The sequence below is a fragment of the Mustela lutreola genome, chromosome 14, assembly GCF_030435805.1.
Source record: "Mustela lutreola isolate mMusLut2 chromosome 14, mMusLut2.pri, whole genome shotgun sequence".
Lineage (NCBI taxonomy): Eukaryota > Metazoa > Chordata > Mammalia > Carnivora > Mustelidae > Mustela > Mustela lutreola.
The window spans coordinates 44,492,729-44,516,724 of NC_081303.1; the positions used below are offsets into that span (position 1 = coordinate 44,492,729).

Genomic DNA, 23,996 nt, shown 5'->3' on the forward strand with positions numbered 1-23,996 from the left:
TTCTTTTAGGGCCACTGGATTCTTATGTCAAAACTGAAATAATTCTTCACATTCTGAATATGCCTTTGAGAGGCAGTGTCCCACTTTTATGTGTATTTAAAATGATCACCAAAATAGAAATTATTTCTTTGGATACTTCTATAGCTGTGAGTTTTATGTGTTGTGGATGATTTTGAGTTAAAAGTATTTATCATGGTAAACGTTGGTTTTCATCTCAGTGAATTTTCTCAGTTCCTCTATGCATGTCATGTGGAAGAACTAAAATTTTTCTAAAGATTTCATTTACCTTTATATTCTATCTCCTTCCAGATATGTTTCAATATAATGTTAATAGAAATACCCAGGAACTTAGCCTTAAAAAATTGGCCACAACCTCTCATGGACATTTTATATTATATCCCTCTAAGAATTTACTATTCACAATGAAGGAGTAGGAAGCTTTTTTGAAAATGTATTTTAAACTCAGAAAATTAGACTTTCAAATATTCCTGAAACCTCAAAAAAAAAAAAAAAAAAAACTAGCAGTAGTACAGTTTTAATTGATATGCAACAAAGTAGACTTTACTAATTAAAATCAAGATGCTGTGCTTTTGCTACACGGACCTTTACATGGAAAAGTAGGTTTTACACATTTCCTTTATTGTTCAGCGCAGCAATTGCATCCTTACAGGGTTGTAGGTTGGTGGCTTACAGTTCAAAAAAAAAGAGAGCTGCCACCAGCCCCGAAGACAGACAGTGGGCTTTCGTCCCTCCGACACCCCCAGAATACTAATCAGGAAAGTCAGACCCTGGAGGTCAGGGAGCAAGTCAATCATTCTAGCGATCGTCTCAGTGTGGAGGATCAAATTAGCCTGAAAAATTCAGCTGCTGGGAGGAGAGGGCGAGCAGCTGTCAGGGGCAGCATCGAGATGCACTAATGAACCAGATGAATAGTGCAAAAGCTTGAAAATAAAAACAGGACAGTTGACATTTTTCATCTGTCAAAGCAGGAGATGCATGAAAATATACTATTCCTGTTTTAACTCCTTAGGGGACATTCAGATTTTTTTTTTTTTTAACACTCTGCAGTATTGAGACAAAAGTACTGTAATGAACTCCTAGCATATGATAATGAATATACGTACATTTACATAGGGTTTTTGCAAACATGGAAAGACTGTAGTTTATTTATACAGTGTATTTTTTAAGGTGCCCTTATAATACTCTGTCATCAAGTGTCCTTGCATTTTAAAACAGAACAAAACAAATACATGTTATTACTGATAGCTCCTCTTCTAGAAATTTCCTCTCAGATGGAGGGTTTTACATGTTTAGGGCCATTTATATTCTTTTTACTTTTCTCCCCTCGTGTGGAACAGCCTTTCCTGAGGTGGTTTCATACCAGGTTTATGTAGGTTTCATATAAAATGTAGGCTAAGTAAAACTACGTCAGGCTACTTTGCAGGTTTGATTTCCAGTGTCATCCCCTCCTCGTTTAAGGCTCTGAAGGAGTTAAAGCTCTGCCTGGAGCACCAGAAGACAGATGAGAGCCATTTTCAGCTTGTCCTGTCCCCACTGACGCTCACTGAGTAGCACAGCATGGACTAGCGTGTTTCACACACACTCTGCCTGTCTGGGGAATGTACACATTGTCCTTCCAAAATCAAACTTATTAGCACATGTAGAAAAGGGTGACTGACTTTGGGGCAGCCTCGCACTCCGTGTTGTATTCTCGCTGCTGCGGTTCAAAGATTTAGAAGGTTTTGAACAGGATGCGAACATTTTAAATTGAATTTTTTAGTTTGTAACCCTGCTTACCACAGTACTTGCTTGCTCTTTAAATGTCAAGTTAGAACCTTGTCTTAAAATAAATTTAAATTCAATAATGTCTTTTTTAAAGTTGATCATTTTTGAGTCTTTTTTTTTTCCCTACATAAAAATCTCATTCAGATGCCTCAAAGCAGCGGCTGTGACTCAGAGAGCTTTTGAACATATTTAGTGTTTTTGAGACATTATCAAAAGAAAAGAAGTTCTAGTTCATTGTAAACCACTCGAGAGTCAGTTATAACATTCAGATTGAGAAGACTTTTTTTCCTCTCAAAATAACCCTTCCCTACAGAAACTGTCATGTATAAAATGCTATACATTCTACTCTCAACTGTTGCTTAGATTATAATTCATTTTAATTTCTGTTTCATTTTAGTGATATTTTAACTATTGAATGGTTGATACATACCACCGATGTCTGTTTAGTCATGAGATATATTACTTGTTTTTATGATGGTGTATTTACAAACAGTTTTAAGTTACTGTATGTTCTTTTTCTTAGTATTACTTTATGTCATATATGTATGTAATACATATGTAAGTATGTGCTCACCATTTCTCCCTTTTACGGTATTTTAAATATTGCCCCCAAAAACCCCCAAATTAAAGTAAGATTTTTAGAACTTACTAAATACTTCTCAGAAAGGAATATTCCTAAAAATCAAAATGCCAAGATAACTTTATTTAAAGTCTTTGTAATTATTTTCTACCTGAGTCTAATATACTTGATAAAATCACCTTTAAAAGTTAACATGTAACTATATCAGTTTCATTGGGAGCATTTTACAGATGGCTGCGTTGCAGAGTCCTTTCTATGGTGACAAAATGAATTTGTACTCGCTGTGTAAGAAGATAGAACAGTGTGACTACCCACCCCTTCCTTCAGATCACTATTCAGAAGAAGTAAGTCATTTTTCAGTCCATGTGTTTGTCTGTTGTTCATTTTGCTAATGTTAGCATTTTATGAAGAGTTTTTTGTTGTTGTTTTGGTTTTTTGGATTTTTTTTTTTTTTTTCCTGTCCAGCAACACAAATGACGAATATGGTAGCAGAAATAGCACTTGCCATTCTGTTTTCCTTCTCTTGGAGACTTACTGTTTAAAGAGTTGGCTCTGCAGCTCCTACCGTGGAGTGGAGCACAGCACAGCACAGCGTGCGGTGTGAAACTGGTCACTTCCTAGGTGTGAGGAGGAGAGCTGGCTCTGCAGCCTTGCAAGCATGGCAAAGGGCAGAATGCATGCTCAGACCCCAGCTCAGGTGGACCAGCATGTCTGGTGCCCTTCTTAATAAGACCACTCCTCATTCTCACAGCCTCAGAGCAGCCATTGTAACTTTCTGCTTAAGTAACGGCTGATTATACCTTCCCTCTCATCTGTGTTTTCTACAATGTGAAACGTCCATCTCGTAACTGTGTGTCTGTCCGCCTTGTTCTTTCAGCTTTGCCCTGTCTCCCTTGGCCGTGCCTGTCCCGTCACCTCCTCCCTGCTGCAATCAGATTCCTGTAGGAAGTGTTCTGACGTTATCATTAGCAGACACGTGAACAGGTGTACTAGATGGGACTGAGAATTTTAGAAGACTCTGCTATATGAGAATCTGAGTCTGAATCCCTACTTGCTTTGGTAACCCTTTGAAATGAGTTGTTTTGTCTTAAGCCAACTTACAGTTTTTCACTGAACAAACATCTCCCATTTTAGCCCCGTACCTAGTGATTTTTGCCAGTATTTAAGGAGGAGATGGGCAGAACAGCAGTATCTTGGGTTAACTAAATGTGTTCACATAACTCTTTCTGGAAAGCTTACTGGGGAATCTACCCAGAGAAAACACTGTCTTGAGTTAGGACATCTCACCCTCTCATGAGCAACAGATTTTTTGCCCAAGGGAGGTAGCAAGGAGCAAAGGAAAAATATAAAACAATTATAACATTCACTTATTAGGTAGTCTTGTCACTCTTTCTATCTTGCAATGAATAGCAATCAGTTTGAGTCTTATATAAGAAAAATTGAGTCCGTGTAACTTGAATAATAAATATCTCTAAAGAATTTTTACCATACGTCAAGCACTTGAGGCCCTCGAATGCTATAAGTACCTTTTTTCCCCCATGGTTTTGATACTAATAATCAATGATGCCTGGGTTTTTGTGGTTGTTGTTTGTTTCATAGCCTTTGTATCCAGGTAATTAAAATAAACTTCTATAAGGCAGTGATGATAATTTAAAAGTATTATCTCTATTGGATGTTAATGCGGTTATGTTAGCCATTTTTAATTACTATTTTGGGTATAGAATATAAATATGGCATTTCACAAAACCAACTTCAGAACTCCAGGCCTGGAAATACAGTAGGGTGTGAACAATAATGCAAAATGATGGCAAGAATGTCAGGGGCCGCTCTTTGTTGTGTCATTCATGCTGTCTCCTTTTTTCCATGAAGCGCATGAATATTTCACATATCTGCATCCTCATCTCCTATTCTTCTTGACTAATTTTCAGACTGTCTGAATTTGCATTTCACATGGTAGCTGATTAGGAGATGCCGAGTGCAGCAGTGAAGCCTCAGCAGGCGGTTACCATGGTGACCTTCAGCAGGATTTTAATGATGATACCACTAGTGGTCCGTTGAAGTCGGCCTGCCTGCAGGGCTACTTTACTGCCGCTAAGTGTGAAGCTGGATATGCGGCTTCTCAGCCAAGGGGCAAATATCAAAGTCTGGCCCAGATAGAAGAAGGTCTTAGAGTTGGGAGAGGAAAATAAGATTCCACTTTTTACTCCACTCTGTAGAGTTACCAGTTTCGAAAAGAGATACAAAGCAAAACACGTTCTATGGCGTACTCTCCAGAAAAGACAGGACATGCAGCACCTCATGTGGGTAAAAATCCGTCCTTGTGCTGTGGGCAGCTAGGAAGCTATAAAACTAGGTAAACATGGAAGCTAATTCTTACGACAGAAATGAGGTATGAAACATACAGACTAATTACGTTACTTGAGTCTGTTCGGTTATGTAGAGAAGTTCTCAGAACAAGAGCTTTGAAATGCAGATGTGCTAATAAATATTTTCTCTCCTTAAGCAGAAACTCTGTTTATAAGATAATTATTCAGAATCTATGGCAGCAAAAAACCTGGACAGATTTGATGCTGCCGTACTTAAAGGATATCTTAAATATTCCCTTATATAGTAAGCTTTTACCATCTTTCCCATGTTCAAATGGCCATTTAATTTTTTAGCATGCCAGAAGATAGGAAACAATGAAAAGTAGAGTATAAAGTTTTTAAACAGTGAACTTTCACTAAGTGTCCATTTTACAGCTGAAATGGTAGCAGTCTCTGTAACTGTTTGAAGAAAGAAAAAATTAAGCAAATTAATATACCACTAAATATCTATTTGAAAGCTTATCAGATTGAGTTAGCTACGGTTACATTTTTAAGGCTGTTTCCCAAAGAGGTTTTGAAGGGAACATTTCATGAAAATATTGGCTATGCCCCCAACCAGCCTTGATCAGTAGGAATAAGGAACTCTGTAAGATTTATTTCTAGGTATAGTCATTCCAATTAGAAGAACTCAGAGTTTAAAAGCTGGGAGTTTTTTTTGTTTTTTTTTTTTTTTTAATTTCGTTTATCCTAAAAAAAAATAGGTACACTTAAGCATTACACACCAAAAATAAGAAATAGTGTCCTTTGGAAAAATAAGCCTATATGTCAGGTCTTTTTTGAATTATGCTGTTATTATTATTATGTAAAAATGGTTAAGATTCTAGATTGAAATATGTCAGCTATACATGAATGATATTCGGATATGTATGTTTTGTAGCTTAGTAAAATAGTTTTGTTTATGACTATCTTTTGGTGTTCAGTATTCTTTTTTTTTCCAGTAATGATCTCATCCATATATCAGTGGGGAACTACAATACTTGACCCTAAAAATCTTGAATTGAAAAGATAGGTTTTTTTTCCCTTAGATATCTCTTAAGCTTAATTAAAGTTGGTATCATTAGTGATTGTGAAATTAACATCTGTGAAGCCAACATTTATTGAATATTTACTGTGTACAAGGAATTATGACTCAAAAGGCCCCTTGTCATCTGACCCCAGCTTATCTCTCCAGACTTCTGGATCACAGGAGACACTCTTCTTTCCCCCACTCTACCAGTGTAGGTTCTACTGAAAGTTCCATGAATGTCCATGATTTTGTGGATGCTGTTTACTCTTTCTGAAACATCCCTTCCCCTGTTCTTTACCAGGCAAACTTCTCTCTTTGAAGAAAAATTTGGGCATCATTTTCTGCATGAAGTTATCTTGCTTCCTTTTCTTCTCTCCCCATATCCGCACTCCCACTCCCACTCCCACTTTGGCAGTACACTGCGTGACACTTATTTCTTTGCGCGTGAGCACACACACACACACACACACGCGCACACACACCCCCTCACCCCTGTCTAGCTCCTGCGGAGGAACAGTAACTGCTTTTTAATGTGTGTCTCTCTAGGGCCTGGCATATTAAAAAGTTTCAGTGATTGAGGGAACGAGGAAGGGAAAGAGTGAAATTAAAGCAATAAATGAAAAAATATATAAATGCACCAATTGTTTGACAATTGAATGAATGAGGGAAACTTCTCCAAAGATCTCTCCATTCAGTAATGGTAGAAAATTACTCAAAAGACAGGCCAGAAGCTATGATAATTTTATTTTAATGATATTACCCATTATATGACTTTCCGTTCTTATCAGCAATCAGTGTCATTTCTGGAATGCCCAGTGTCCATTTACTGGAAAATAAGAGAAACGGATTTTTTTTTTCCTTCAGTTTCAGTATTTAATTTCTTTGAGAGTCACAGGAGTGGTCATCCAAAGTATGGATTTTCAGGACGCCAGGGTGGCTCAGTCCATTAAGCATCTGCATTCGGCACAGGTCATGATCCCGGAGTTCTGGGATCAAACCCTACATCGGGCTCCTTCCTCAGTCAGGAGCCTGCTTCTCCTTCTGCCTGTCATTCCCCTGCTTATGCGCTCTCTCTCTGTCAAATAAATAAATAAAATCTTTAAAAAAAAGTATTCATTTTCACTGTTCACTAAATTATCTCATGACTCTTAAATTGAAGAAAAAAACAATATATAGTTATATTGATAACTATTTAGAAAGTACAAAATGCAACTGAGTTCTTTTCAGCCAACATCTTTCTTGAAAATCTGAGCATTAATATCACGCAGAATATAGATTCTGTCTCTTTCAATGTTTTTTTATTTATTGTAAAAAAAATTCCTAACTTAAATAGTGAAGGCATGAGAAAGATTGAACAGAACTATACCTTGGTGATGCTTTTAGCAGATGTGTCTTCATTTTAGGTTTGAACAGAGAAGCTTGGATGGAAGCTCTAAAAGTTGAGTCAAGGGTTTGTAGACGGAAGTGAAAAATGGGAATAAGTAAGGGAGAATAGGGTGATTGTGGTTTGAGAAAACAGAAATTAAACGGAGGATTTGAAAAAACAATGGTTTGTGTGAAAAAGAAATTCAGCACCTACCGGGCACTGGTGAGGGGGTTAAAAGCTCTTCAGTGAAGTCAGCGGTATCATGGCAGCGCCTGTAGGTCTGACCTGATGGCCGTGGCAGATACTTAGCTGTTTAGGGGTCGTTTTAAGTTCATCGTAACTAAGAAAAACTTGTGTAGGACACAGTATCTGTGATTGTCTTCTAATTGTATTTTTGAGAACTCACTAATTCAGTAGGCCATCTTCATTTTATTCCTGGGGAAACCAAAATGTAATTTGGGAAATAGAATTATTGAGCCAGTAATCAATTTCCAGATCATGTAATCCTTCTCTTGTTGTGCATTAAGTGTGTTCGTTTTGCCACTTTTTATCTCCAGCTCACAGGTAGAAAGGTATCTGTTTTTATTAAAAATCAGTGAATGGGACTGCTTCTCAAGTACACAATTATCTTCTTAAATATCAGCCTGAAAGGTCACATCTAGTCAAAGCAGTAATGGAGAATGAATGAACTCTCATAAGCTTTTACCTCATAAATAACGAACTTCTTTTTGCCTTAGTCTCCCACTCCCCCCTTTTTAAAGAGAAATGGAAGTCAGGAAGGGAAGGTTTTGTTCTTTCTACCTTCCCAGAACTAGTTTAGTGGTGCAGCCTCTGCTTTACTTATATGCATTAATTGAGAATATCTAGCACTAGAGGCACAGGGGTGGCTCGGTCATTAAGTTCAGGTCCTAATCTCGGGGTCCTGGTTGGACCCCCACATTGGGCTCCCTCTGCTGCAGCCCCTCCCCCTGCCTCATGCTCTTTATCACTGTCCCTCTCTCTCTCTCTCAAAAATAAAATCTTTTAAAAACAAATAAATTCAGAATATATTTAAAGAAACTTATTAAGAAATTGGGAGTCGGTAACAAAAACCTGACCTTTGTTTTAGGCATAAAAGAACTACTTTGTGTCTATAAGGGAAGAACTGAAAGTGTCAGGTACAGATTATTTTTGCATATTTTGAAGTTAAACTAAGTTTATTAAGCTTTTTTATTCATTGGAGCAGTCTAAATAGTTCCATTTTATACGTACTAGATTCACAAATTTTAATAGAACTTTATAAATTCCCTGGAGTTGTTAGTCGAAATTAACCAACGTTAATTTAAATTGGTGCTGGAATATTCTTCTAATACACTATCCCAAGAATATTTAAATGAGAGGTGTTACATTAAATGGCACAATTAATGTTTGGAGCTAAATCTGTTTTCACGATATTTCTGTATCCTTATAATCATGTAATCCAATGCTAAGTGAGATGAGACTGTTTATAATAATAACTATGTAACTGTGCCATTATTTATTAAGATTAACTTAACATTGGAGGTTTATCTCAAATACTGTAATAATATTTGATTTTCCTTCTTAAAAATGGGTTTATTAAGTTAGATAGTCTTATCACTTAAAATATCAATTGACTGCCTTATTTGGAGTTGCCATATAAGATTAGATCTTTAAGCTTCGAAGGTTCCATTTTTGTTTAAAAAATATATTTAAGCAGGCCCTTTTGTTCACTAGTGCTTCTGAAGTGGCACAGGGGACTTGCTCCTTGAAGACACGAATCCAAAACGGTGCCCTATATTTCACATATCCTCTGGGGTCCTATAAAACCGTGTAACTTTCTGTAAGACTTTGGCAGTTTTCAAAAGACACATGGAATGATCTTCAGTTGTGAAATATAGACATTACATTACCTTATATCTGTGTAAGATTGCTTTCTTTCCCCTTTTCCCTCTACCCCCAAGTCAATCACTAGTGATGCTTTGGTGTACAAGTTGGATACGCCTAATCATTTTGTATAAATATCTAAAGCTCCGAAATATAGTGTACTTTAATGTATTAGACCCACTTTGGGGTGCTAAAATGTGTCCTTGGGTAGATGGAAATTGGGTATATCTGGGAGGCTGATATAATATAATTGGTCTCAGAGGGATTAAGATGGGGGTGAAAAAGAAACAGTACCAATAGCACCAGTCTTTATTATTCTATTGAGAATTGTGTTAGTGACCTAAAGCTATAATGCACAAAGAGCCCTATTGTTATTACCTGTACGTGACTGAACTTGATACGTAATTGGGTTATCACCCTGACAACAATGGCTGTTAACACTCTCTTCTTTTTAATATTTCTGGTACTAACCCATATGCTTTGATATTTCTTTGGAAATATAGATGCAATATATATTAGTATATTAGTATTTTCTGCACTTTATTGAAAACAAATATATTCATTAATTTCCATATGACCTTCTGATTTCATAATCCTGTAGAAATGTTATAAAGAACTCATTTTATTTTCCTACATGCTTTTTCTCAATTAAATGTTTCTGTATTGCATTTTAAATTTCCCAAAGCATCTGAATTAAGCCGTTTTTTTTCTTCTCTGATTTTGTAAAGGCTTTTGTGTTTGTATTCTGACCTCTATTTATAAAACAATTAAAAAAAAAACCCAAAGTACATGTTTTTACAAACGTGTGTTAAGTAATGCAAGCTAAATAAATTTTTTGACATAACATAAACTATGAAATGTTTCTTTACTTCTATTTATTTTTTATTAAAGTTGTAAAGTCTACTGGTTTGGCTTTATTTTGAAGGGTTAAATGAAAGCTAATTCCCTCAATTCGAACACAAATTTTTTTTTTAGTAAGTTACCTAATGAGGCTATTAGAAATTGAAGCCTGGCATGCAGGAATATATAGCCTGGCAAAGTTATTGTATGAACATCTTTTCCTCAAACATGGTTAGTAATATAGTACTTAGAATTTTTCAGAATATTAGATAAATGTTAAAGGTTTTTAATTTCTTTTCTCCCAGAGGCTTGTAGGAACTTTAAAAAAAAAAAAAAATGTAAAGGCTAACATTGAGGGAAATCTCTAAGGTAATTATCACATTCTGATTATTTAATGTCTGACTTACTGATAGAAAGATTAGAGACTTTTTTTTTTTATAATTCATCAAGATACTATGTAAGTTTATAGTCTGGCATAAAGAAATCATTCCATGTTAAAATTCAGCTACATTTTATTTGTTTGGAAGGAGTTACTGTCACTTTAATAAGTGAGTCAGATTAGAAATAACATTAAAATTGTCACTCAGACCATATAATACTAATCTTAATATTTTTGTGCCATCATTTAAATGTATTTCTTATGGATAAAGTAGGCCTGCATCTCATTGTGAGTTTTATAGAGCCCTAGAGAAAATTTCTGGGTTTGCTTTTTGATCAGAGTTGGTCCATGAAATATGAGGACAGATAGATTAATTTAGAAACTAGATGAGCCAGTGTTAGAGATAGCATTCTTTTGAGAGTCAGATAGTCTAGAACTGTCTTTGTCCATCTGGAAGGTCTCCCACTTTTGTGCAGAGGTGGCCATGAGGTTACCTACAGACCACGTTAGGATTTTTCTCAGGCTGTGTAACACAGTAACTGTAAAAGCCCAGACTCTGAAGCTGGACTACTTGAGTTCAAATCCAGGCTATCGTCTTTATGGCCTTTATGACATTGGGAATGTTACTCCTCTGTGAAATGTTACAGTAGTGCCTATCCCAGAGTTGTTGGGAAGACTGAATCATTAAGGCATGTAAAAATGTATAGAACCATGCCTGACTCATGATTAGAACTCAGTAAATACCAACTTTTAGGAAATGGTTTTCCCTCAGTGCTGGTACTAGAAATACATATAGTCAAAGCCGCAGAGTTACCTTATAGAACATGAAGATCTTACCATATAGAACATGAAAATGTTCAAGGAACTATATTCCTGTTTTTCACTGGAAACCTAGGAAAACTAATGACTGGTTGTATGGAGTTTCTCCATCCAAGTAACGTGTCCACAGGCTGCAAAAAGTGAAACTATGAGTAACCAAATGAACCTGTTATGGGTAGTTATTTAACAACTTAAAAATTTGGAAACTGTCTGGCAAAGGTAAAGAGTTTTTCCTCTTGCTCTACTTAATAACTTTTAAACTCTTTATTCTGTCTCTTGATGTTTCTGGTTTCTGATATGTAGGTGACAGTTTTATACTTCTATTCATTATATCAGGAGCACAAATAACTCTACCATGGAAAAGTGGAACTGTACTTTTGTATACATTCAAAGAAGACAGGATGAGATGGGACCTTATTTATAGAACTTGAATTGTTATCTGATATGACAAGAGACCATTCATAGATCCATATAAATTTGTCATTTTAAACCAAATTATTAAAGTTAAAAGCATAAAACAGTCTGTGGCTATTTGTAACATGAAAGTAAGTTTTATGTTATGATTTTTCCCCCTTTTACATTGCCAAAGACTATTGTAGCTGATTTTTCCTCCACCACGTTAACGAGTCTATTTAAATGTACCTTTAGAACAGCCAGTAGTTCTCTCATTTGTATCAAGGAAAACTGCACCCAGTTAAGAATGTAGGTCTACGTAAATCTCCCATTTTCTCTTACAATCAAAAAGGATTTGAGGTACCTCAGAGTAAAAGACATGACTTGGGGCACCTGGGTGGCTCAGTCGGTTAAACGTCTGTCTTTGGCTCAGGTCATGATCCCAGACCAGGGTCCCGGGATCGAGCCCCATGTCAGGCTCTCTGTTCAGCAGGGAGTCTGCTTCTCCCTCTCCCTCTCCCTCTGCTCCTTCGTCCATTGTGCTCTCTCTCTCTTGCTCTCTCTCTCTCTCAAATAAGATCTTTAAAATAAATGAAAAAAAGACATGACTTAACAAGTTATTAAAATAGAAATGGAAGTACAAATTCAGAACCAAGGATAAAAGAGAATGTAGGCCCACCTAGCTTCCTGGCCCCAGAGTTGCCCTGGTTGAGCTGTTCATCTACTTACTGCTTCCTTTCTGTCAGTGCTCAAAGGGTTGTTTCTGATTTTAAGGAGGAAATATACTCGTACCTCAGAGAAGACAGAGTTTTCTCCTACTAAATTATAATAGAAATATCTCCGATAAGGGCCACCTGGGTAGCTCAGTTGATTAGGTGTCTGCCTTCGGCCCTGGTCATGGGATCAAGCCCCGCATCAGGCTCTCTGCTTGGCAGGTAGCCTGCTTTTCCTTCTGCCTGCTTGTGATCTCTCTCTCTCTCTCTCTCACATAAATAAATAAAGTCATTAAAAAAAAAAAAAAAAAAAAAGGAAAGGAAGAAAGAAAGAAATATCTCCTAGAAGGATCTGTAAGTAATGTACCAGGCAGTGTCTTTAGTAGCAACTATACAGAAAATACCTATGTGGTATTTGATAAAAGCCAAAAGCAAGCATTAAAGCATGGCTTTGGAAAGGTGATTTGGCAGCTTTGATAAACCATTGTGCTCCCGTGATGCAGCTTCTGGTGTCCCAGTTTGATTAAAGGGTAGAGCTAAGATTATCCAAAGTCATAAAGATGAACAGAGTCTTATATATAAAGATACAGAGTCTTCCCTAAATTTTCATTGTCTTAGAGGAGTTTGATAGGGGCTATGTAGCACACTTTTCAGTACTCTTTGAACATTCAGATCTTTCAATATTCAATACACCGTTAAATATTCATTGATAAGGACTGAGAGTGGTGGATTCCATGCTGCTGATTTGCCTAAGGGGAAACAAACAGCAAGTCAGTTTTGACACCGTTGATTAAAGCTGAGGCATCTCACCACTGTGTTCATTGGACGAAGTCAGACCAGCCTCTGAGAATTTGAATAAAGTACCTGAGATGTTCCGTTCTCTACTCTGTGATGGTCACCACATAACTGGTATCTCCTGTCAATACCTAGTATCGCATCCTCTTGATCGGAACTTAGATAATACCTCAGACTAAGTGATAGCCCTCTATAGTGGTAATGCTTTGAAACTCAACCAGTTAGTGTTACTGAGAAATCATTATATATGCAGAGCTGTATTAGGCATTATGAGGAACTCAAACCAAAAGGCCAAATTAGATAAAAGTAAGCAAGCTCTCAACAATGGTAAGTGGAAAAGGTCTGCATTAAAAAATCAAATGACTTGGTTCCAGTTTGTGTTTCAACATTAATTTTTTAATTGGCTCTTGGGTTGTTTCCCTGTGTAAACTGAGATTGTTATGAGAGATTACAACACTTTAAAAATAAAAAGATATGGGGGGCACCTGAGTGGCTCAGTCAGTTGGGTGTCTGCCTTCAACTCATCCCAGGATCAAGCACCACACTGGGCTCCCTGTTCAGTGGGGAACCTGCTTCTCCCTCTACTCCTTACCCCACTTAGGCTTGCTCTCAAATAAATAAAATCTTAACATAAATAAATAAAAGGATATGGAAGATTTTATGAAATATGAAATGCTATATAAATTTAGGATTTTTAAAGATCCAGGGGAGCCTGGGTGGCTCATTGGGTTAAAGCCTCTGCCTTTGGCTCAGGTCATGATCCCAGGGTCATGGGATCGAGCCCTACATCAGGCTCTCTGCTCAGCAGGGAGCCTGCTTCCTCCTCTCTCTCTCTCTGCCTGCCTATCTACCTACTTGAGATCGCTGTCTGTCAAATAAATAAAATCTTAAAAAAAAAAAATCCAGAATGATACCTACCATTAAGTGAGACTAATTAACACATGAATATTTAAGAGAACCATGCAATGCAAAACTATGTTCAGGATAGGTTTATAAGTTTTCACTAAAGCTGTCTCCTCTATCTTCATGATCTTAATATGGGTAGAGTCAAAAATTATGTAATATATAGAATTCAGTTACCTAGAGATAGATACAGAATTAAACACCCAAATTCAGGAATTCACAGTTCTGCCCAGGTTGCAATCTGTGAGTACCTCACAGGTGATACCTTCAAAACTTAGTGTCCCTGTTGCCCCTGCAAAACCAGTCTTCCTTCTTTGTCACATACTTCTGTTAGAGGACACAATGTCCTTTCACATACCCTGATGGAAACTTCCTGTGAACAATATTTCTTGCCTGAAATCTTAGAGCAACTTTGAGCATTCTGCTGGCATTGCTCTGTTTTTGCTCTGTCTTGGACTATTCCTAGAAAGTATTTTCCTGAAGTGCACTTTTAGTGACCTCTGCTTCCTGGCTTAAGTACTAACTTCCTGTTGCTCGTAGCAATAGATTGTAAACTCCTTAAACCTTTACCTTATTTGGCCTCAGTTTATCATTTCATCCCTGTTGCTTGCTCCCCAGGCATGCAGAAGTACTAGCACTGCTTTCACACACCTCACCCTTTCTTCGGCTCAGCACCTTTGTTCAGTCTGTTACCTCTGCTTGGAATTTTCTCTACCATTTTATATGTCAAAATTGTGTTCGTGCTTTGGACTTTCACTCAGTTACCACAACCACAAAACCATTCCATTTTCCCTCACTCAAAAGTTACCCATTCATTCTTTCACTTAACCTGTTGGTGAGCACTTACTGTTCATACAATATCCATCTTCCAAGTCTTTCAGTTTAATAGGAGAACACATATTAAATGAAGGACAGATTAAATGAACATATTAATGGACATATAAAATATGTCCTTATAAAATATGACAAATATATAAATATAAATATGTCATTATAAAATGTGTCAATATAAAATATATAAATATAAAATATGTCCTTATAAAATATGACAAATATATAAAATGGACATATTAAATGAAGTGGTAGAAAGGCTTTAATTAAAGTGTGCAAACACCTGAAACTAATATAATGTTAATGTCATACCTCAAAAAAAAAAAAAAGTATGTGAAGGGTATGATGGAAAACGAATAGAAAATACTAAGATATGGATGGCTCCTGGATGGCTCAGTCAGTGAAGCGTCTATCTCGTGATCTTAGCTCAGGTTTTGATCTCAGGATTGTGAGTTCAAGCCTCAGCCCGTTTGTATGTGTGTGTGTGTGTGTGTGTGTAGAGTTGTTATGAAAGGCTCTGAGAATGAGTAGGTGACAGGCAAGGGCGGGGGGGATTTCGAGGCAGTCTTTATAAGCAGAGACGCAACATACTTAAAGATTCAGGGCATAACACAGTTTGATGAATGAACACAGACCTGAATGCTTTGTTATCATTAGGTTGTAGAGTGGGCCCGGAGAGAGGAGGGATTTGGGGCTAAATGTGAGGCTGGAAAGGTAAGCAAGAGACAGATGTTAGAACCCCATAATATACCATGCCAATGGTTCGACTTTCTAGAGGGCAGCGAAGAGCCATTGAAGTGCCTAACGTTGAACTGTGGTCAGCTTGGTGTTTACCGGCAGTGCGAGGGAGATTGGAAGAAACTAGAGGTAAAGCTGTCAGTTGGAAGATTATCCGTTGAGTGTAAGCAGTGGAGCCTAAGGCAAGAAGAAATACAGTCAAGGAGCAGTAAGACTTGGTAGATGATCATTGCGCCAGGGGGAAGAAATATGAGGAGGTGTCTTGTATGAATTTCAGATTTCTGGCTTGAGAAATTGGAGGCACTGCCAAAATAGAACTGGTTTGGGGAGGAAAAAAAATAAGATCTCAGTTCCAGACATGTTTAATATGAGGTATTTGTAGGTAGATATGCTCAGAAGCCGGGCGGAGATATGTGAATGGAGCCCATGAAGAGGTCTGGCCTGAAGATACATATGTGTGTGTGTGTGTGTGTGTGTGTGTGTGTTCCTCAGCGTGTTGTGTTGGTGATTATTAAAGCCAGGGGAGTAAATAAAGTTGTGTAGGATAAGAAGGTAGAGGGAGAAAATAAAAGAGATGAGGAAAGAAATGAACCTCGGAACACACTGACAGTAGAGGGATGGCCAGAGGAAGAAAAACCTACAAAGGAAGGAAAAGTCAGAGAAGTGAGAGGAGAACCAGTGTGCTGTGTTGGACCCAGAGGAGGAGCAACACCCAACAAGGCTGTGATCAGAAGCATCGGCTCTGCAGAAAGGTCGAGTACCAGTACGAAGAGGTCAACAGGAAAGAGTTCTTCAGATTTAGCAAATGGGAAATACTGCTAACCTTTGCCAAAGCGATTTCAGTGAAATGTTCTTGGGGGGTGGAGGAGATGAAAAAGTGATTATAGTTGGCTTAATAAGTAGATTAAGGAAGTTGATGTAGGGGTTTTTTCCCCCTACGCCAAAGAAATTTGGCTATAGAGCAAATACATTAGATGGGGCACTGGTTAGGAAGTGAAACTTGACTATACTTACAGACTGTGATGAAACAGTCAACAAATGAGGAGAGGCTGGAAATACGGAAAAGTAATAACAGACTGAATATTCACTCATTAGACATTCACAGCCAACTCTATTTCAGGTGCTGCTGTATGATGGTGTATAATGTATAGTCTCTTGAAAGAGAGTCCAGTGATAGAATTGAGAGTAGTAAGAAAAAATATATTCTTCTGATGCTAGAACAGAAATGATATGGACCAGATATTGACAAGGTAGGTTGAGATACCGAGGAAAATTTAAGCCTAACAGTGTTGATTTTTCTCTGTGAAGTAGGAAGCAAGGCCTGGGGGAGAAAGAATTGAGGCCAGTGCCTACGGATTAGAGAAGGTTGAGATTAGCCATAGTGGGAAATGGAGTTTATCGTGCAAAACATTTGGATTAAAGAACAGCTTTCAAGGTCCAACTGCAGTTGGAACCGTGAATCTGGTGACTCCGGATTATATGGAGTCTGTGATCTTCTCCAGCAGTCCTTCACATCCTGGTAGAAAAGCAAAGAAAACAATTGTCAGGTTTGATACTGTGAAAAGATAAAGGATTATTAATGGTGCTGCCAAAGAAGTTGTTCAAGGATTGTACTATGAGGTCTAGCCTGGAAATGGATGACGTAAGTTGATGATTGATGAAGAGGAAAGGTATTGGAAAGGGTCTCAAATCAAAGCACAACCATATTGGGGGACAGGTGGGAGCCCTGGAAGGACAGGGGCTTGTGTCCACATTTATTATGCGACCCAGGACATTGTAAAGCTGAGGTTGTGCCCTAGGGAGGCAGAGACTAAAATGGAGTAAAAGTGAAGATTAAGGCCAGGTCGTCAAGAATTTTGTTTTAGATAGAGGATTCAAATGGGCATCAGAGTGACCAAAGATGTGGTTGTTGTACTTGGGATGAAGAATATGGTAGGCTAGATATCCTCAGTGAATGAGATGAAACAACTCGGAGCTAGGCAGATGGAAGGAAAAAGAGGAAAGTAATGATTGTCTCTTCCGGGCGGCCATCTACAGTCTTTTTGCCTCAAACTATCTCACAAATACCTCTTGAGATACCTATCACTTTGTAGATATGAGAGAATTAGTTAATATGGTTTCCTCAGTCTCACGTTTGTCAGTCTTTCTTCCCCCACTAGATTGTAAGTGGCACAAAGGCAGGTGTCATGTGTATTTCATTTATTGCTTTATCCTTACTACTTAATAAAGGATCTGGTGCATAATAAATGCTCAATAAGATTTTACTGAATGAATGAATACATGGAGAAGGGAGAGGTAGAAAGGAAAGAAGGGTCAGATTGTCAGGAAGGAAAATGAGTCAATCTCTCACTTCTTTCCTAGACAATAGGCCTGCCTTTCTGGGCTGGTTTTTCACCCTGGTGTACCCTCAGTGTCCTCAGATGCCTACATAGTGCTCTATTCTAGATGAGTGAGGATCACTACTCAAGCATATTTTAATTTTATAGGATCTTGTTTTCATATTTTATCAACTTGTTTATTAGGCAACAATTTAGGGAAAAAATTGATCAGATTATTTGATTCATAAATATCCTGAGGTATGCCTACTTTATGTCGTATATGATTTTGTACTACGTGACTTGTTAGAAACTTCTTTGGACAAGATAAATCTTGATGACACAATGAACTACACTTCAGATGGAGATCAAACCACGTGAGAAAGAGGAAGAACAAATGCAGTCTTGCCCTGGCTCTGTCTACCGTAGTGTTTCTGAGTCTCCTGTCAGTCCTTAGGAAGGCTGTCCCGAAGGAAGGGGTTCAACATGGTGGCTCAGCCGCTGTCCTCACTCCCTCTCCATTTACTGTGTTGTTGGCTTCTCTTCCTCTTGATTACATCTGGTTCTCATCTCCTGCTTTGGAGATCCAGAGTCTTTGTCTTCTTCGAGTACATTTATATCCATCTATCTTTAATCCTGGGGACTTTCTCCTCTGGGCAGGAGAACTTGAGGACCATTTACTACAGTAGGTTGGAAGCGTCACCCCATTCTGACCTATCAGGCTGGGAAGAGAAGCTTCTGGACTGGTTTGAAGGATGTGGTAGTTTTATTCAGTCAAAAATTGCCATTACATCTGCATGTATTCTGGTTAAATGGAATGAATTTTTGTACCACAGTTATCTTTTTCTGTCATCTTTCCTGCTGCTTTTGTCATTTTTATCTCTAAACAAAATATCTAACAACTAGGCGACCTGTTAGAACACATTATCTTTTAAATACAAGTATCATTACAAATGTTTTTCCTGCTGCTTTCTGTATTGTGTATAATTGGATGTATTTGTTTTTATTTTAATGGGTAAAATGCCAGCCTCTTTCTGATTTAAATTTCTCTCAGATCGCCATGATAAAATGCCTTGTGGATTTGCTGTACCCCTTGAGGATTTTCAATGCTATTGTCTGCTGCATTACAAGGAATATAAATTGAAATTCTCAGACCCTCTCAGTGGATGTAATATTATCATTAATATTTACTACATGCTAATAACTGGCCAGAAAGAATTAGTGCACATTTTCAAAATATCTAAGCTATTCCTCAAGACATACTTCAAAAGCCAAAGAATCTGGCTCTTCCTCTTCATTTGGCTTATCATCTGTGAGAGGTCACACACATGGTGCTACGAAGGCACATAGTGTCACAAACTGATGCCGTTGGAATTGAGAATGAAATCCCATGTACTTCTACTCCCTGGCTCTAGGACCAATCCCCATGTATTGAGATGTGCTTATTTTCTGTAATGGAAATACGTCAGTAAACTTCAGCTCTCTCTGTAAAGTGAAGATTCTAATACTGCTTCATGCAGTTGAGGGTTGGGATTGGGGCACAAATAAATTCATAATTTACCTTGCTTATACTTGATTATTCTTAGTTTAGAAGAGTACTTTTTCTTTAATATGAGTCTAATAAAAGCATTTTATATTTATATAAAATGATTTATGATAAGTGCATATGATAGCCATCTACCTTATGCCTCGTATAAATTTAGATCTATAGATACATGCTATATAATTATGAAAATTTAAACTTAATATCAAGGCTAATGTAATACATTCTAGATCAAATAAATGTATATATATCTACAGTTAATTTGGAGCCTTAGAGATAAAAACCTGTTGTCCTTTATGACTATTGTCTTCTGATAAGCTTTTTTTTTTTTTTAAAGATTTTATTTATTTATACAGAGAGATCACAAGTAGGCAGAGAGGCAGGCAGAGAGAGAGAGGGAAGCAGGCTCCCTAGTGAGCAGAGAGGCTGATGCGGGGCTCGATCCCAGGACCCTGAGACCATGACATGAGCTGAAGGCAGAGGCTTAACCCACTGTGCCACCTAGGATAAACTTCTTTGAAAAATAGTAACATCATTGTAAAGCCTCTGAGTGTAGACAGTACTTTTTCTTGACCTTAACACTTACCAATGATTATACATACTTCTTAGACTTCAACTAATTGTAAAGTCATTGACAGCAGTCAGATATATTCTTTTTTTTTTTTAAGGTTTTTTCGTTCTCATTCCATTATAGTTAATGTACAGTGTTACATTAGTTTCAGGTGTACAGTACAGTGATTCAGCAATTCCCTGTGTTACTCAGTGCTCAGCATAAGTGAGCTTTAATCTTCTTCACTGATTTTGCCCACCCCCCCACCGACCTCCCCATCAGTATTCTCTGTAGTTTAACAGTTTGTTTCTTGGTTTGTCTTTTTTTTTTTTCCTTTGCTCATTTGTTTTGATTCCCAAATTCCACATATGACTATTTATTTAGTCAGAAATTATACTTTCCTTGTAAATCTATATCTAGCCAGAATATTTTCAATAATTAACTGAAATGGTTATTTATTTATTTACTTAAAGATTTTATTCATTTGCCCGAGAGACAGCACAAGTAGGGTGAGCGGCAGGCAGAGGGAGAGGGAGAAGCAGGCCCAGACTTGGGGCTCGATCCCAGGACACCGGGATCATGACCTGAGCCAAAGGCTGACACTCAACCAACTGAGCCTCCCTGGGCGCCCCTGAAATGGTATTTTAAAGTGTCTTGTATTTTCTTCCTCTGTAGCTACGACAGTTAGTGAATATGTGCATCAGTCCAGATCCAGAGAAGCGACCAGACATCACCTACGTTTATGATGTAGCCAAGAGGATGCACGCATGCACCGCTAGCAGCTAAATACGTGGAAGATCATGGAGAATACAACCAAACTAATTTAAGTATTTTTGTGCAAATCATACCTCCCCGTTTTCGTCTGGGTGTTAAGATGAATCTTTCAGAGCTAATGTGCTTTGAATCCTTAACCAGTTTTCACATAAGCTTCATTTTGTACCAGCTTAAGTCACCTTCTTGCAAACAAATCCCAAATGACTTTGGATCGTCAGGTTGCATGTTAGGAGAGTAAATGAAACTTAATGGTTTTTAATGGCTAAAGCTTTTAAGAATTATTTAGTTGTTTTGTTTTTTGTTTTTTGTTTTTTTTCCTTTTTGCTGATGAATTGTGTTCAGATAGACTCTCAGTGCCAAATGTTGAAGGCGCAGCTTGGCACTCATCAAGATAGACTTGTAACCTGAGGAAGAGTATCTGAGCACATGACTTGTTTGCTTTTTTGTCATTTATGGACATTGAAAATTAACACAGTTGTGAACTTTTGTGATTATTTTATTCTTAAAAGTTTGAAGTATGTGTTTTAGTTCTTAGCATTGTAGCTTTCAAATATAATTCTTAAGATAAATGTAGACATAAACTATTTGAGAAACACTTAAAATTCTTAGCTCATACATTCAAAGGGCAACTCTTAAATGTGAAAAAATTGGGGGACAAAATGTGAGTCAGACACTGAAGAGTTCTTTGCTTTATTTTGTTTCGTTTTAATCTCTCTGATAGTCTTTTTGCATTAAAATGGTATAAATGAATCCATTTAAAAAGTGGTTAAGGATTTGTTTGGCTGGTGTGATAGTAATTTTGAAAGTTGCACATTGCCTGAGGCTTTTTTTGTGTTTTTATTATTGTTTGTACATTTGAAAAATCTTTGAATAATCTTGCAGTGCTATATTTCAACTTCTTTATAAATTTAAATTCTCTCTTCATAATTGTACACTATAGTGTAAGCATATGTTTTTATGCATAGATTTTATTGAAGTTCTGATTGGTCCCCTTCAGAAATTTTTTTGTATTCTTCAAGTTAACTTTTTTATTTATATTGTATGTGCATCTTATCCATTATGTTTCAGATTTTCTGAGAACATAATACCCTTTAAAAAATATTTGGTATACCAATACTTTTCCTGGATTAAAAACATTTTTTAACTTTTATAAAATTTGGGCCACCCTGTATGCGTGTATTTTGTCAGAGAGGAAGAAAGAATGTGTGTTGCATTGTACCTGTGAATGTTGACACAGTTTCAGTTCATTTGACAAGGTTGTAATTTTAGAATATGTTTAAAGCAGTGAAAACTGGCCATTACCATAGCCAGAATTTTTATGAGATTAACACTTCTGTTGAGAAGCTTTTAAGCCAAGTATTGTATTCATGCATGAAGATGACAGAGATGGTAACGCTTCGTTTAGTTTAAGGACATGGGCAGAGTTTAGTAAATGCTGTTGTGGAGATGGGTTTTCCCTGAGTGCCTTCCTGTTAGTGGTGACCCGTTTGTCACAGAATCGTGAAAGCCAAAAAGCCAAGTGGCAGTCACCGTTCAAGGACACCAGGCCACCCTGGAACCCTGGGATGGATAATCCTCCCAACATGGAAACCTCGTGTTTAGAGAGTACCTACCTTTAGCTGATGTAACCTCTGGTTTTGTCTTCTCATATAAGTATTTTTCTTACAGTCGTTTGAATACTTTCAAGACATTTGTAAACTTCAAAAATGGTTTATAAAGGGCAAAAGCATCACCTCCCCTCACTCCCCAAATGTAATCAGTTGTGGTATCTGAAGGGTAATTTTGTCTTGGGAGAGACCGAGAATGCCCGGGTGGTCCTTTAAATGAGGACCAGATACATCGTTTTTACCAGATTCCAGTTACCTACAGCTTTTACACTGAGCATCGTAGATTTTCTCCAGAAGGATGAGTAAGTAGGTTATTTCTGTTGACCATTAGTGTCATGTTCATTTTATTATAATATAATTGAGAGGAAATTGTTCTGAGGTTGGAACAGATAATCTCCTTTTTCTTACAATCTTTAGAAAAATAAGTGAACCTCAAATTCATTTGTGTAACCCCTCCCAGTGACTTTTAAGCAAAAATTTAAGCTTTTCTTTGTTAGAAGGAAATAGCTAGGAAGAATTTAATGATCAGGGAAATCCATTATTATTTTCTACAAGTGGAAACTTTTTGTTTTCGATATTGTATCTTTTTCCTATCTAATTGTTCATATTTTTTCCTGAAGAAACAACTGTGTAAACAACAGATTTTAATTTTGAATGAGATTGTTTCAGAGAATTATGAAGATGATTAGAAGCTTTAATTTTTATAATCACCTATGAAATATTCTCTTTATATTTCTGTTTATAAGTAAATTTTGTACTAAGTAAAACATATGAATTGAGTTGGGAAACAGTAAAATGAAAGGTACATCTGATTCTAAACCTTATTTAGACTTTGGTACCGGTTCCCCAGAGGAAGATGTGGGGTAACTGTTTTTGTATGCTGAGGTTTAGGAATGGTGGGTGAAGTGTATCCCTGTATAAATAAAAGTGCTCAACAATGTGCAATGCTTGTAAATTTAGTAAGATGTTACAGCCATTTCATGAATGCTTTACCATTTTACATAGTACCCTATTACAAAACACCTTTCTTGTATCAATATACTTCAGGTGTTGCTGTTAACATTTACATGATATTTATTTTAACCAAAATGTTATTCATATTAAATGTTTCTTCTTTAAAATGAATGTATTATGTTTATAACCCACAAATGCGTAATTATCCTATGCCTCATATTTCAATAGTACTGTAATATGGACTTTTTTTGTGAAATACTTTTATTTTGTTATGCTTCAAATACACATACTAAAAAGATTCTGTTGTTAGCTTTGGAAATTGTATAATATCCTAATATAAATAAAAACAAAATTAAACAATGGGTACAATAAAATTTTTATGTATCTGTGATTTTTTTTCCCACTAAAGTCTGCCATTGTTTATTTCACTTAAGCTACAGAAGAAACAGCTCTTGTTCATTTCCATGACGTTACCATTTTGGGAGAAGCCTAAGAATTGAAACAGTTGAGGGTGATAATGGAGCTCTGACAGACACTAAGAAGTAGTTTAATAAATATACATTAAACTAAGTACATCTCCACATGTTCCTACTCTCTTCAGTACATCATTTTCTGTCCTTTTTTTTTTTCTTTAAGATTTTAATTTATTTATTTATTTATTTGTCAGAGGAAGAGAGAGACAAGCAAGGGGAGGGAAAGAGGGAGAGGGAGAAGAGGACAGAGCAGACTCCCTGCTGGATCCCAGGACCCTGGGATCATGACCTGAGCTGAAGGCCACCCAGGCATCCTATTTTCTGTCTTTGAATAAGAAAAGGAACTTATCCTAGGCTCCTGGGATCCCGCATCGAAATCCTT

The 23,996-nt window shown here is 37.0% G+C and overlaps 1 protein-coding gene across 3 annotated transcripts in view; it reads left to right on the top strand.

Moving 5' to 3' along the window:
• Positions 1-23,515, top strand: part of NEK7 (NIMA related kinase 7) — a 155,082-nt gene extending 131,567 nt beyond the window's left edge. For 2 of the 3 annotated variants that reach the window (XM_059144908.1, XM_059144907.1), the window contains exons 9-10: positions 2,596-2,709; positions 20,482-23,515. In XM_059144908.1, the coding sequence (XP_059000891.1) occupies positions 2,596-2,709; positions 20,482-20,592 (225 nt within the window). In that variant the 3' untranslated portion in view covers positions 20,593-23,515. Of the gene's footprint in view, positions 1-2,573; positions 2,710-20,481 lie in introns of all 3 variants that reach the window. The other variant, XR_009347236.1, reaches the window with a different exon arrangement.
• The last annotated feature ends 481 nt before the right edge of the window (positions 23,516-23,996 follow it).